Here is a 12,379-nt window from a genome sequence, read left to right on the forward strand (position 1 = left end):
AGGAATCCTAGGCAAGGCACTTAACCCTGAACTTCACTTTCCAGGTCTATGAAATGGGAAGGCTATTTATTATCAGGCTTACATTGGCTGTGGGTGAGTCACTCTTTAAATTTCAGAACACTCTACTGGTGTGCAGGGTCATTACTGTGGGACCCTTAGCCTCCTGCACATGGGTATATAGGTTCCCAGCATGCATAATAGTTCAGTTCAGTCACTCAGTTGTGTCCTACTCTTTGCAACCCATGGACTGCAGCACACCAGGCTTCCCTGTCCATCACCAACTCCCAGAGCTTGCTCAAACTCATGTCCAACGAGTTGGTGATACCATCCAACTGAAACCATTTACCTCAGATTGGGACTTGAACCCACATGGCTGGGACTCGAAACCAGCCAAAACCCTGCTTGGGACTTGAAACAGCCAAAACCCATGGTACCTGGTTTCAGGACATAATGAAGCTTAGGTTCTTGATGTCTCATCACGGAAAGAATTCGGTGAGAGAGAAAGTGATAGGTAAGAAGTGGATTTATTCAGATATAGAGAGAAGCACACTCCAAAGACACACACCACACTCCACAGAGTGTGGGCCATCACAGAGGGCGAATGCGGCCGCAAAATTTGATGTGGTTAGTTTTTATAGGCTGGGTAATTTCATATGCTAATGAGTGGGAGGATTATTCCAGCTATTTTGCGGGAAGGGCTGGAGATTTCCAGGATTTGGACCACTGCCCACTCCTTGGTCTTTTAACAGTGCTGTGGAACTGTCATGGCACCTCTGGGTGTGTCATTTCACTTGTTAATTGAGGATTAAGATCTAGTCTTGTCTGCCACTTTGGTCCCATTTGATTCTAATTGGTTTATGTTGTGTCCTTGGGCTGTGTCATTCTTTTAAAAGTTGTGCCCTGCCCCTTTCCCTCCTGTTACACAACCATCTCATCCTCTGTCATCTTGTCTCCTCCTCCCTTTAACCTTTCCCAGCATCAGGGTCTTTTCCAATGAGTCGGTTCTTTGCATCAGGTAGCCAAAGTATTGGAGTTTCAGCTTCAGCATCAGTCCTTCCAATGAATATTCATTCCAATGAATATTCAAAACTGATTTTCTTTAGGATTGACTGGTGTGATCTCCTTGCTGTCCAAGGGACTCTCAAGAGTCTTCTCCAACACCACAGTTCAAAAGCATCAATTCTTCGGCTCTCAGTTTTCCTTATGGTCCAACTCTCACATCCATCCCCCATTACTGGAAAAACCATAGCTTTGACTATACGGACCTTTGTCGGTAAAATAATGTATCTGCTTTTTAATATGCTGTCTAGGTTTGTCATGGGCTTCCCTCATGGCTCAGTTGGTAAAAAGAATCCGCCTGCAATGTGGGAGACCTGGGTTCAATCCCTGGGTTGGGAAGATCCCCTGGAGAAGGGAAAGGCTACCCACTCCAGTATTCTGGCTTAGAGAATTCCATGGACTGTACAGTCCATAGGATCGCAAAGAGTCGGACACGGCTGCGTGACTTTCACTACACTACTACTACCACTAGGTTTGCCATAGCTTTCCTTCCAAGGAGCAAGTGTCTTTTCATTCCATGGCTGCAGTCACCATCTGCAGTGATTTTGGAGCCCAAGAAAATAAAGTCTGTCACTCTTTCCATTGTTTCCCCATCTATTTGCTCTTTCACTTTCATCAAGAGGCTCTTTAGTTCTCTTTGCTTTTTGAATAAGAGTGGTGTCATCTGCATATCTGAGGTTATTGATATTTCTCCCAGTAAGTCTTGATTCTAGCTTGTGCTTCATCCAGCCCGGCATTTCATATGATGTACTCTGCATGTAAGTTGAATAAGCAAGGTGACAACATACAGCCTTTACGTACTCCTTTCCCAATTTGGAACCAGTCCGCATAGTAGGGAGTTCAGTAAACCAGAAAAGAAGAAGCAGGAAGCAGAGGAAACTTGGTGACCTCTTTGTTGCCAAAGGTAAAAGATATTTATATGAAATCCCTCTGGTGTCTGTGCCTCTTGAAGACAGCTCCACCCCCTCAGCTAGATCTTTGTGGGAGCAGTCCACTTCCTGCTGGCTGTAGCCTCTGGGAGGTCTGGTACCCAGCCCTAGCATTGCTGATATGTTCAGCATTTTACTGAGATGTGTTCCCTTGCTGTAATCCCTTCATGCCTGGGTTGCCTGTGCCTGGCATCAGCAGGGACCCTCTCGTCAGGAGCCCTCTGGCCACAGAACACTGCGGGGTGGGGCCCCCCACCCCAGCCTCCATTGCTTCTTTCCCTTGGAGGGGACATGGTACAGGGGCTTCCCACCCTGCCCTCATCCTGCTTAAATCTCCCCACTGTGGAAAGGAAGTCAGCATCCTTGGATCCAGCTGAGAACAAAGGGTCCCTCCTCTGCATCTCCCTCTGTAATCCCTTGTTCTGCAGAATCCTTGTGCCTAGGGCCACTGCTGGCAGTGTTGTCTGCCCTGAGTTTGCTTCTCCTGAGCTTCCCCAGTCCCTGGCCATGCGCCCAGAAGTGGGAAGCTGGATTAGAGATTCACCTTGCTCTGCAGAGGTGGGAGGCTTCCCAGAATTCACCAGCCAGTGCAGGAGACGTGAGAGACGCAGGTTCGAGATCTGAGTCTGGAAGATCCCCTGGAGTAGGAAATGGCAACGCACTCCAGTATTCTTGCCTGGAAAAATCCCATGGACAGAAGAAGAGCCTGGCGGACTACAATCTATAGTCTTGCAAAGAGCTGGACACCACTGAGCACACACACACAGCACGCCGCAGAGGTGGACACAGCCAGAAATAAGACGTGACACCTGGTGGTCAGTGCAGGAGGAGCTGTGAGTTCTGCTCAGCACATGGTGGCTGGACAGGGAGGATCTCTTCATGCAGAAAGGGCTGACATGGGAAACGGGAGATGGTGGAAGCAGGAACTGGTGAAGGTCTTTCATTTGGGAATCTGGGTGTTTTTGTCCTTTATCTACAACGTAACCTCCCTAGCATCTAATACACACATCTACCCTCCTGGGGGTAAGTCTGCCACACAACCACTGGCCACTCCCTCCCCTTCACCTTCGTCCCTGGCCTTCCTGGAAAGTCTTTGGTTCCAGTCTCCCTGTCAGATGAGGATAAAGCTTGTTTTCAGTTCTTGTTCCAAAGTCAACACGTGGATTGGCCTGTACTACCTTGCCCCTTGGCCTACCTTGTGTGAGCCAGATGCTTTAACCGAGCAGCTGCTGGGAGCCCCCTGCAACCTTGTGAGGCGCACCTGTGACACTTGCAAGGGGACACACAAAAAGGCAACTTTCAGGAGGAAGAAGCTCATGCTGATCGAGGCCTTTGTATGAACAGGGCTTCCCTGGTGGCTCAGATGGTTAAGAATCTGCCTGCAACGCAGGAGATCCAGGTTCGGTCCTTGGGTCAGGAAGACTGCCTGGAGGAGGAAATGGCAACCCACTCCAGTATTCTTGCCTAGGGAATCCCATGGACACAGGAGCCTGTGAGGCTGCAGTCTACGGGGTCGCAAAAGGATCAGACGCGACTGAGCGACTAAACAACAACTGCCACTTGAATGTCACCTTCCCAGGCTCCAGTGCCTTGATCTGTAAAGTGGGGCTTCAGGCTTCAGGGAGGTAAGGGAGACCACTTTCCTTTCTCCCCACCTGGCACGTTGTGGTCCTTCCTCTCCCTTGGCCTCTAGAGATGGCCCAGGGGTGGCCTCGGTCAGGACAGGAGTCTTATCTGCTCCTCCAGGTTCCTCAGCCGAGGCTGGGAGATGTGACCTGGACCTGGTCGGGGGAGGCAGTGGGTGCTGGGTAAGAGGCGATGGCTTGGCAGAGTAGAGATTGTTTCATTATTATCAGCCGTTGTTCGTCAGGAAACTGCCATACCGAGAACTTCCCCTTTGCTTCTCAAAAGCTGTGGTGTCATTTGAGGTGAAGCAGTGACAGGGTCTTTCTCAGCTCTGACTTTGGAAGGCTGTGCTCACTGCAGGCCGGCTTCCCGGTGTCTCAGGGGTAAAGCATCTGCCTGCAGTGCAGGAGCTGCCCGGGATGCAGGTTCGATCCCAGGGTTGAGAAGATCCCTGGAGGAGGGCATGGCAACCCACTCCAGTATTCTTGCCTGGAGAATTCCATGGACAGAGGAGCCTAGTGGGCTGCAGTCCATGGGGTCGCAAAGAGTCGGACGCAACTGAAGCGACTTAGCACTCCCACACACTCACGGCCTTACCACCAAGGCCTCTGGGGGCTCCTGATGAGCCCTTTCTCAGGCCCTCGGAACCGTGGGGCGGGAGGGTCCTCACATGCAGAGGAGATGGAGGCGGGGGTGGGGCAGAGGTGGCTGCTGGCCCAGAGCAGACCCCAAGCTCCTCGCTGCCTGATCTGGGCCCCTACAATAGCAACCCATCTCTTCTCTGAAGAGGTACTTGCTCTGATCCTCTGCTGCCATCCCTTTTGATTGAGCAAGGTCAGGGTGCAGACATTTTTAAAAGACTCCAGGCCCAGTTTTCCTCTGCACAAAGTGTTGCTTTGTCAGTCTGTTCTAGACACAAATAGAATAAAGACCAGGCAAAAGGGCTTGATGCCAGGAAACAGACGAATATTGGCAATCACCCTTGTGAGATACTTGGGCAGGGGGGCTGAACACACTTTTATGAATTGTCAGCATCTTCCTCATTTCTTCCTTGTTTTTTCTTAAGTTTTGAAAATTTCCAAATATACAGAAAACTTGAAAGAATTAAACACTTGTGTATCCTTAACCAAGATTCACTAATCTCAACATTTTGCCATATTCATATTCCTCTTTATGCATATATGCATGTTTTTTGCTGAATTATATGAAAATAATATGAAAATAAACTGCATCATTATTATGCCATTTCAGCATCCTCTAAGAACAGGGACATTCTGTAACATAATCGCAATACTTTGGTTACATTTAAGAAAATTAATACTGATTCTTTATTAATTTTTAATATATTTATTTATGACTGTGCTGGGTCTTTGTTGCTGCTTGCCAGCTTTTCTCTAGTTTCGAGGTGTGGGCTTCTCATTACAGTGGTTTCTTTTGCAGAGCAAACTCTAGGGCCTGTGGGCTTAGTTGCCCGGCAACATATGAAATCTTCCCAGGCCAGGGATCAAACCCATATCCCCTGCACTGGCAGGCGTATTCTTAACCTCTGGACCTTCAGGGAAATTCAATAGTGATTCTTTTAACATGACCAGATATCTTGTCCATATTCAAAATTTCTCATTCCACCCCAGAATGTCTTGGAGAACTGCTGGGTTCCCCCCACCCCAAACAGGAGCCTTTCAAATCAAATACTGCAGTTTTTATACTCTTTTGTTATATCTTTTTCTGTCTCTCTTAATCTAGGGCCCCTCCTCCCCCACACCTCCTACACACACAGAGACATCCTCACTTTTCTACAACGACATTGATTTTTCCAATTGTTTCTCATGGTGTCATTTGATCTGTTCTTCTCTCCAAGCGAAGTCTCAAGACTTGATTTTTTTAAAATTTTAAGTTGAAATATAGTTGATGTCCAGTATTATGTTGGCTTCCCAGGTGGCTCAGTGGTAAATAATCTGCCTGCCACTGTAGGAGATGCACGAGATGAAGGAGACATGGGTTTGATCCCTGGTCAGGAAGATCCCCTGGAGGAAGGCATGGCAACTCACTCCAGCATTCTTGCCTGGAGAATCCCACGGACAGAGGAGTCTGGTGGGCTCTAGTCCCTGGGGTCGAACAGAGTCAGACGTGACGTACCGACTATGCGGGCACACACAGTATTCTGTTAATTTCAGGTGCACCTTGAAGCTTAGTTTGATGCAAGGTGGACATGGTTTATCACTGCCCACCATGGGGGTGGGGGACTCTACTGTCAGCTCATCTCTAAAAGAAATGCTATATTTGTTTTACGTAACATACATAATATGTATAGGAAAAAAACTGGGAAAAAATATCCTGATATATTAGCAGTGGTGGTCATTCTCTGAGTGGTATTATTTTCCTCTTCTTCTGTACATTTTGTGAATTTGCCAAAATTATCCACATTGCTTAATAGTTGGAAAAAAACGTTAAAAGGCACAGCATTCATTGTTTTAATTTTAAAAGCAATGCAGCAATATGAGAGTTTGGAAAGTTTGCAGATAAAGCAAGGCCTGATGCCACAGGCTTAACACATAACAGTTTAGCTGCTGCTGCTGCTGCTAAGTCGCTTCAATCGTGTCCAACTCTGTGCGACCCCATAGACGGCAGCCCACCAGGCTCCTCTGTCCCTGGGATTCTCCAGGCAAGAACACTGAAGTGGGTTGCCATTTCCTTCTCCCATGTATGAAAGTGAAAAGTGAAAGTGAAGTCGCTCAGTCATGTCCGACCCTCAGCGACCCCATGGACTGCAGCCTACCAGGCTCCTCCGTCCATGGGATTTTCCAGGCAAGAGTACTGGAGTGGGTTGCCATTGCCTTCTCCATAACAGTTTAGAGATCTGCATAAAAAAGCTTTAATAATCTTCATAATAATTTTCATACCTTTTCAAAATATGAAAGACCTCCTCCCACCAGTGCGTTTATGTAATCATGTATTTGTTTTGGGTATAGCATCATCTGAGCACATTTTGCATGCCTGTGCTAGGCTCCAGGCTTGTTCTTTATTGACAGCTGTGTGCACCGCGTGGTGGGTGGCGTAGTTTGCCAGGAACCAGGCAGCTGGCAGAGTAGCCCTCGGAGAATTTGGTTCCCAGCCCTGCCCAGCCCGCATCCCTGGAGGGGCACGTTTTTTGGTAAACATCCTTGGCGAGCTCAGCGGCCCCTCATCAGGGTGCAGCTCCAAGTGGCATCTCCATGGGAATCCGGTGCCAAGGGACCTGCCAGGAGGAGGCTCAGAGAACACTTGGGGTCGGATCACGGATGCCCCGTTTGGTGTCCTGGGGTCCTAGTGGCACAGAGCTTCTGCTGGCAAGCCCTGCCCTCCCTGGGGTGGAGGTGCTGGCCGGAGCCGCAGTAGAGGTCTTTGTATTCACCACCTGCCCCCTGCTCTCCAGGACGCCTTCCTGGCCTTCCACCGCAACCTTGATTTTGTGCGCAAGTTCATGAAGCCCCTGTTAATTGGCGAGCTGGCCCCTGAGGAGCCCAGCCAGGACCGCGGCAAGAATGTGAGTCTGACCGGATGAGGAAGGAGGGGAAGGCTGGAGTGGTGGAGGGGGGGATCACCCCAAAATGGTGAGTGTAGGGTGCTGGGTAGGAGCCTTTGTGCCTGTCCAGGGAGAACCATTGCTCGTCACCTGAGGTCAGGGAGGACTCCCCTGGCCCTGGTGAGCCCGCCTCCTCCTGTGCCAGCTTGGGTTTGCCCCCCACCCCCGCCCTTGGAGTAATTCATTCCTAGCCTCTCTACCTGTGGGGCCTCAGTGGTGCCAGGCTGGACACAGAGGGTTTCCCTCTTGCCCAGTCGCTTGCCCTTATATCTGGACTTTCTTCCCTCTCATGCCCTGCCCCTGCCTCCTAGCTTCCCTCTTTCTCCCAGTGATACCCTCTTTCCCAGACCCACCCTTGACTCTGCCCCCCATGTGCCAGCGCACTGATCCCTCTCCTGTCTGATAGAGTGTTCAGAACAAAGGGTACATGTCAGGTAGTGGAAAACATAAGCTTTTTAATCATTTAATTTAGTTCATGTGTTTGGCCACACCACATGTGGGATCTTAGGTTCTCTTACCAGGGATCGAACCCACATCCCCAGCAGTAGAAGCATGGTCTTAACCAGTGGACCACCAGGGAAGTCCCTAAGCTTAAAAAAAAAAAAAAAAGGTATAAATTAGACATAACAAAATTTACCATTTTAACCTTTCTTAAATAAAATATTTATTTTATTTTGGCTATGCTGGGCAGCTTGCAAGGATCTCACTTCCTTTACCAGAGATTGAATCAAGGCCCTTAACTGTGAAAGGGTGGACTCCCAACCACTAGGCAACCAGGGAATCCCCCATTTTAACTGTCTGGAAATACACAGTTCAGCGGCTTTGAGTACATTCACATTGTTGTGCAACCATCACCACCATCTGTCTGTAGAACTTTGTCATCACCCCACACTGAGATTCTGTTTCAATTAAACATTAACTACCCATCTGTCCCTCCCAACAGCTCCTGGTAAACACTATTCTTTCTATTGAAGAATCTCTTCTAGGTTCCTCATAGAAGGGGACTCATAAGTATTTGTCTCTTCATGTCTGGCTCAGTTTCACTTAGCTTAATGACTTCAGGGTTTGCTCATTAGCAGCATGTGTCATCATTTCCCTCCCTTTTGAAGGCTGTGTAATATTCCATTGTATGTAAGCACCACATTTTATTCAGCCCATTAATAGAATTTGGGTTGTTTCTGTCTTTGGCCTATTTTGAATAATGCTGCTACACGGAATGGACAGCATTTTGAGTGAAATCCTTTCTTTGCACTGAACTGGCTGTAGACAAACACACAGTTCCAAGGCTGTGCCAGGTCCAGGTAGGTGCATAGCAACAGCAGCCGTTTTAGTGCATAGCAGCTGGGCTCCTCCGGACCTTGGGTGTGTGGATTGGTACCCCCTGGAGCAGCTGGGCGGTTGACTCCTTCCTCGTGCTCTGGCTCAACAGTCCCAGATCACTGAGGACTTCCGGGCCCTGAGGAAGACCGCTGAGGACATGAACCTGTTCAAGAGTAACCAGCTCTTCTTCCTTCTCCACCTGGCCCACATCATCGCCATGGAGAGCATCGCCTGGTTCACTCTCTTCTACTTTGGCAACGGCTGGATTCCAACCATCATTACGGCCTTCGTCCTTGCTACCTCTCAGGTGAGGCGTGACACCCTCACCTGTCACTTGAAGCCCCTGCCCCCTGCCTCCCCCAGCTGGCAGAGGCCTGGTGCCTAGGTGCCAACGCTCTGAAAGCCTCCATGGCCCTCTCTCCCCAGGTCCAGGCTGGATGGCTGCAACACGATTACGGCCACCTCTCTGTTTACAAGAAGTCCATGTGGAACCACATCGTCCACAAGTTCGTCATCGGTCACTTAAAGGTAAATGTCGGCCACCCTGGGCATCCATTCCATCAGTTAGTGGTGGGCACAGTGCCATCTCGCTTCCCTCGGAGCAGGTCGCCTCTCCGGTCAGTGTCCTGGCTGAGCTGTAGGACCTGCTAATCCTCTGCTTCTCTGAGCTTCCAAGGCCTGTCTCCTAACCACACTAGACACATAAAACCAGGGTAGTGGTTGTGAAAACAGGCACGTACTTCTTAGTTGATTACATTTGTTCCTTACCTAAGGACTTACTGATAAATTCCTTTCAATTTGGGGCCAGTAAAGAAGCAGTCTCTCTCGCTCCCTTTTTTTTTTTTTTAATTAAAGCAGAGTTGGTTTACAATGTTCTGTTAATCTCTGCTGTACAGCAAAGTGATTTAGTTATATGTGGGCTTCCTTGGTGGGCTTCCCTGGTGGCACTAGTGGTAAAGAATCCGCCTGCCAATGCAAGAGATATAAGAGAGGAGGGTTCGATCCCTGGTTCAGAAAGATCCCCTGAAGAAGGAAAAGGCAACCCAGCATTCTTGCGTGGAGAATCTCATGGACAGAGGGAGAAGCCTGGCAGACTACAGTCTATAGAGTCGCAAAGAGTCGGGCATGACTGAAGCAACTTAGCATGCAAGCATATATGCATTCCTTCATTCCTTTTTCATATCCTTTTCCATTATGGATAATGAATACAGTTCCCTGTGCTACACAGTAGGTCCTTGCTGTTTATTCATTCCGTATATAATAGCTTGCACCTGAAGAAACAATTTCTCTTAATACATCGGTATGCTTCCTCCATCAGATGATGTTTTATATCTGAGACATCGTGTTTCTCTTAAGTCTTTAGATAAGGGACTTCAAACAGTGTACTGAGCCAAAGGGCAAGAGTTGTGTAAAACCCCGAAGGGCAGGTAGCTGTCTCATCGCCCTACAGATCAGGAGGCCCACCTGCAACAGCCTTGTAGCTTGGCAAGTTTGTACAAAGACGAACTGGACTTGCCAGCGATCTCATGCTTATGTGATAGGTGTTATCTCTTTGGTTTTGGAAATAAGTCCTTGCCAAGTCTCCCTTCGAAACAGATTCTCATCCTCCTGCCCAGCCCTACCCCAGCAGCATCTAGCTGCAAAGACTCCCATCCCTCCCTACCTTGGCTTGGGAAGAGCTACGTGTCTGGATTAAAATGTCAACCCCTGCAACCCGACAATATCCAGTCTTCCACTTGTCGGCTCTTGATCTGGTTGGGAGTGAATTACCACTGAACTGGTAACCAGTTCCTTAGCAAGCAGTTTGCCTGGCCCTGAGCCTGGAGCTGTCTGAGAACCTGGTTTCTTTCCAGAATTTCAGGGGTGAAGGATGCACATAGTAGAGCGCTTTGTTTCATTTTGTGCCCTTTTCTGTTGGAGAAAACCCTCCTCGGTGTTGGAAGTAACGTTTCACTCCAGACCCAGGTTATCCCTACACACTTAACAAAGATGGCCTTTGTCCTGTTTCCAGATTCTGAGTGGGAGCCGGGAGGGCCTGTCCCTCCTGATGTCCGTGTGTCCTTGAAGGGCTCTGGGACACAGCTCTTGTGTCAGAAGATGAGGTCAGGACAGGGGACTGGCCTTCTTTTAGAACGTTGATTTGTGAAATCTGGAGTGACAGGGTACTCGGGCTGGGAGGCTGTAGGAGGTCAAGGCCCTGGGTTCTGTTGATGGCTTCCAGCTTCCTGCTAGCTGTGCCCATGCTGTGTCCAAGCCAGTGGCACAACTGGGCAGCTCAGTCCGGGCTGCCCCAGAGCGAGGAGCATCCCAGCTTTCACAGCGTCGCTCTGGCACGTGGTGGGCACATGGCTGCAGACAAGCCTGTAGGTCCAGCTGTTCCTCTGGTCCCTTTGCTGGCACAGAAAGGAACTGACTGGGGAAGATCTTCAAGGACCCCACCAACTCGGATGTCTTAGCTCAGCCCACTGAGGGCACTGAACGAGGTGCCGGGAGCTTCAGGATGCTGGGGCCCGCTTCTTAATGCCAGCCCATGCTGCCCGTGGGATTCCCCGGGTGAGCCCTCCACCTCCCCACTATGCCTTTTCCTTTGGTCCCCATCACTTCCGGTGGCCATTTCTTCCCATGTCACTTCCGGTGGCCATTTCTTCCCATGTCACTTCCGGTGGCCATTTCTTCCCATGTCACTTCCGGTGGCCATTTCTTCCCGGGGTTAACCTTGTACAGACATGGTTCTGTGAGGGTGAGCCTCTGTTTGGCATTGCACTCAGGGTGAAATGCAAACCGCTAGGCCTGGCACCATCTAGACTGCACCTGGAGATGGAAATATTTGGAACCCAGAGTCTTTCTTCAGCCTTATCTGGGGCCACCAGGGCTGGGACTAGGGTGAGGCAAGTGAGCACACAAGTGTGTGCCAGGAACCCAAAATTTAAGCGATGACAAAAAGAATCAGGAGTGAAATAAGTAGCATTTTAATGCAATATTTTAAAAGCTTTTAAATTTTATTTTGGGGTATAAGCTGACTAACAATGTTGTGATAGTTTCAGGTGGACAGCAAAGGGACTCAGCCATACATATACATATATCCATTCTTCCCCAAAGTTCCCCTCCTATCCAGGCTGCCATGCAATTTTTTTTTAAGTAAAATTAATGCAAAAAAAAAAAAAAAATCCACAAGCAACAAAATACCAACATTTTAAATAAATATTAGGACTTTGAGACATATTGGAATATGAAACCGAAGGACAACTTGTATCTTATGTACATGTTTTTATGTGTTTGCTCTCTCTTTTTTTTTAACTGGTTGAATTTCGTTCACCAGAACATTAAAGTAGTTGAAAGTAGTTGAAAGCTACTTAAAATTTGGAAAGGTGGTATATAAAAAGTCCCAAGATGAAGTTTAAATTTATTATTTATACTGAAACCAAATTTATTAGTATTTTACTTCAGTTTAATTAAAAATTACTTGACTGTCACTTGGTTGAGAGAGATTGTCAAACTCGGCAATTCTCTCATTTCAAAACAAGATGAGCAAAAGGGTGATAGATTTTTGAAAATATTGTTAATGAGGCTCTACTATGGCTCTGCCCAGCACTGCTGGCGCCAAGGAGGCTTTCTCTCTGCTTCTGTGACAGCCCACTCTCCCCTTCCCCCAAGGCCGTCACCCGGCCTCTGTCAGAAAAGGGACCCTTGCTCTGTCTGCCCCCTCCTACCCAATATGCTGCCCAAGGGCAGACCTTCTGAGTGGCCTCCCAAAACTTTTACAGCTCCGTCAGCGTATCCCAGTGTGGAGTGAGACCCCCCAACCCCCGTGTGGAGTGGAGACCCCCCTAACTCCATTGTGGGGTGAAGCCCCCCTCAGTGTGGAGTGAGGCCCCCTACCCAT

General features: G+C 48.7%; 1 protein-coding gene across 1 annotated transcript in view; it reads left to right on the plus strand.

The window, feature by feature from the left end:
- Nucleotides 1-12,379, plus strand: part of FADS2 (fatty acid desaturase 2) — a 37,202-nt gene that overhangs the window by 5,169 nt on the left and 19,654 nt on the right. Inside the window, exons 2-4 of the mRNA XM_061406600.1 lie at nt 7,027-7,137; nt 8,606-8,803; nt 8,923-9,024. Coding sequence (XP_061262584.1) covers nt 7,027-7,137; nt 8,606-8,803; nt 8,923-9,024 — 411 coding nt within the window. The remainder of the gene's footprint in view (nt 1-7,026; nt 7,138-8,605; nt 8,804-8,922; nt 9,025-12,379) is intronic.

This window comes from Bos javanicus, chromosome 29, assembly GCF_032452875.1.
Source record: "Bos javanicus breed banteng chromosome 29, ARS-OSU_banteng_1.0, whole genome shotgun sequence".
In the NCBI taxonomy this organism is placed as follows: domain Eukaryota; kingdom Metazoa; phylum Chordata; class Mammalia; order Artiodactyla; family Bovidae; genus Bos; species Bos javanicus.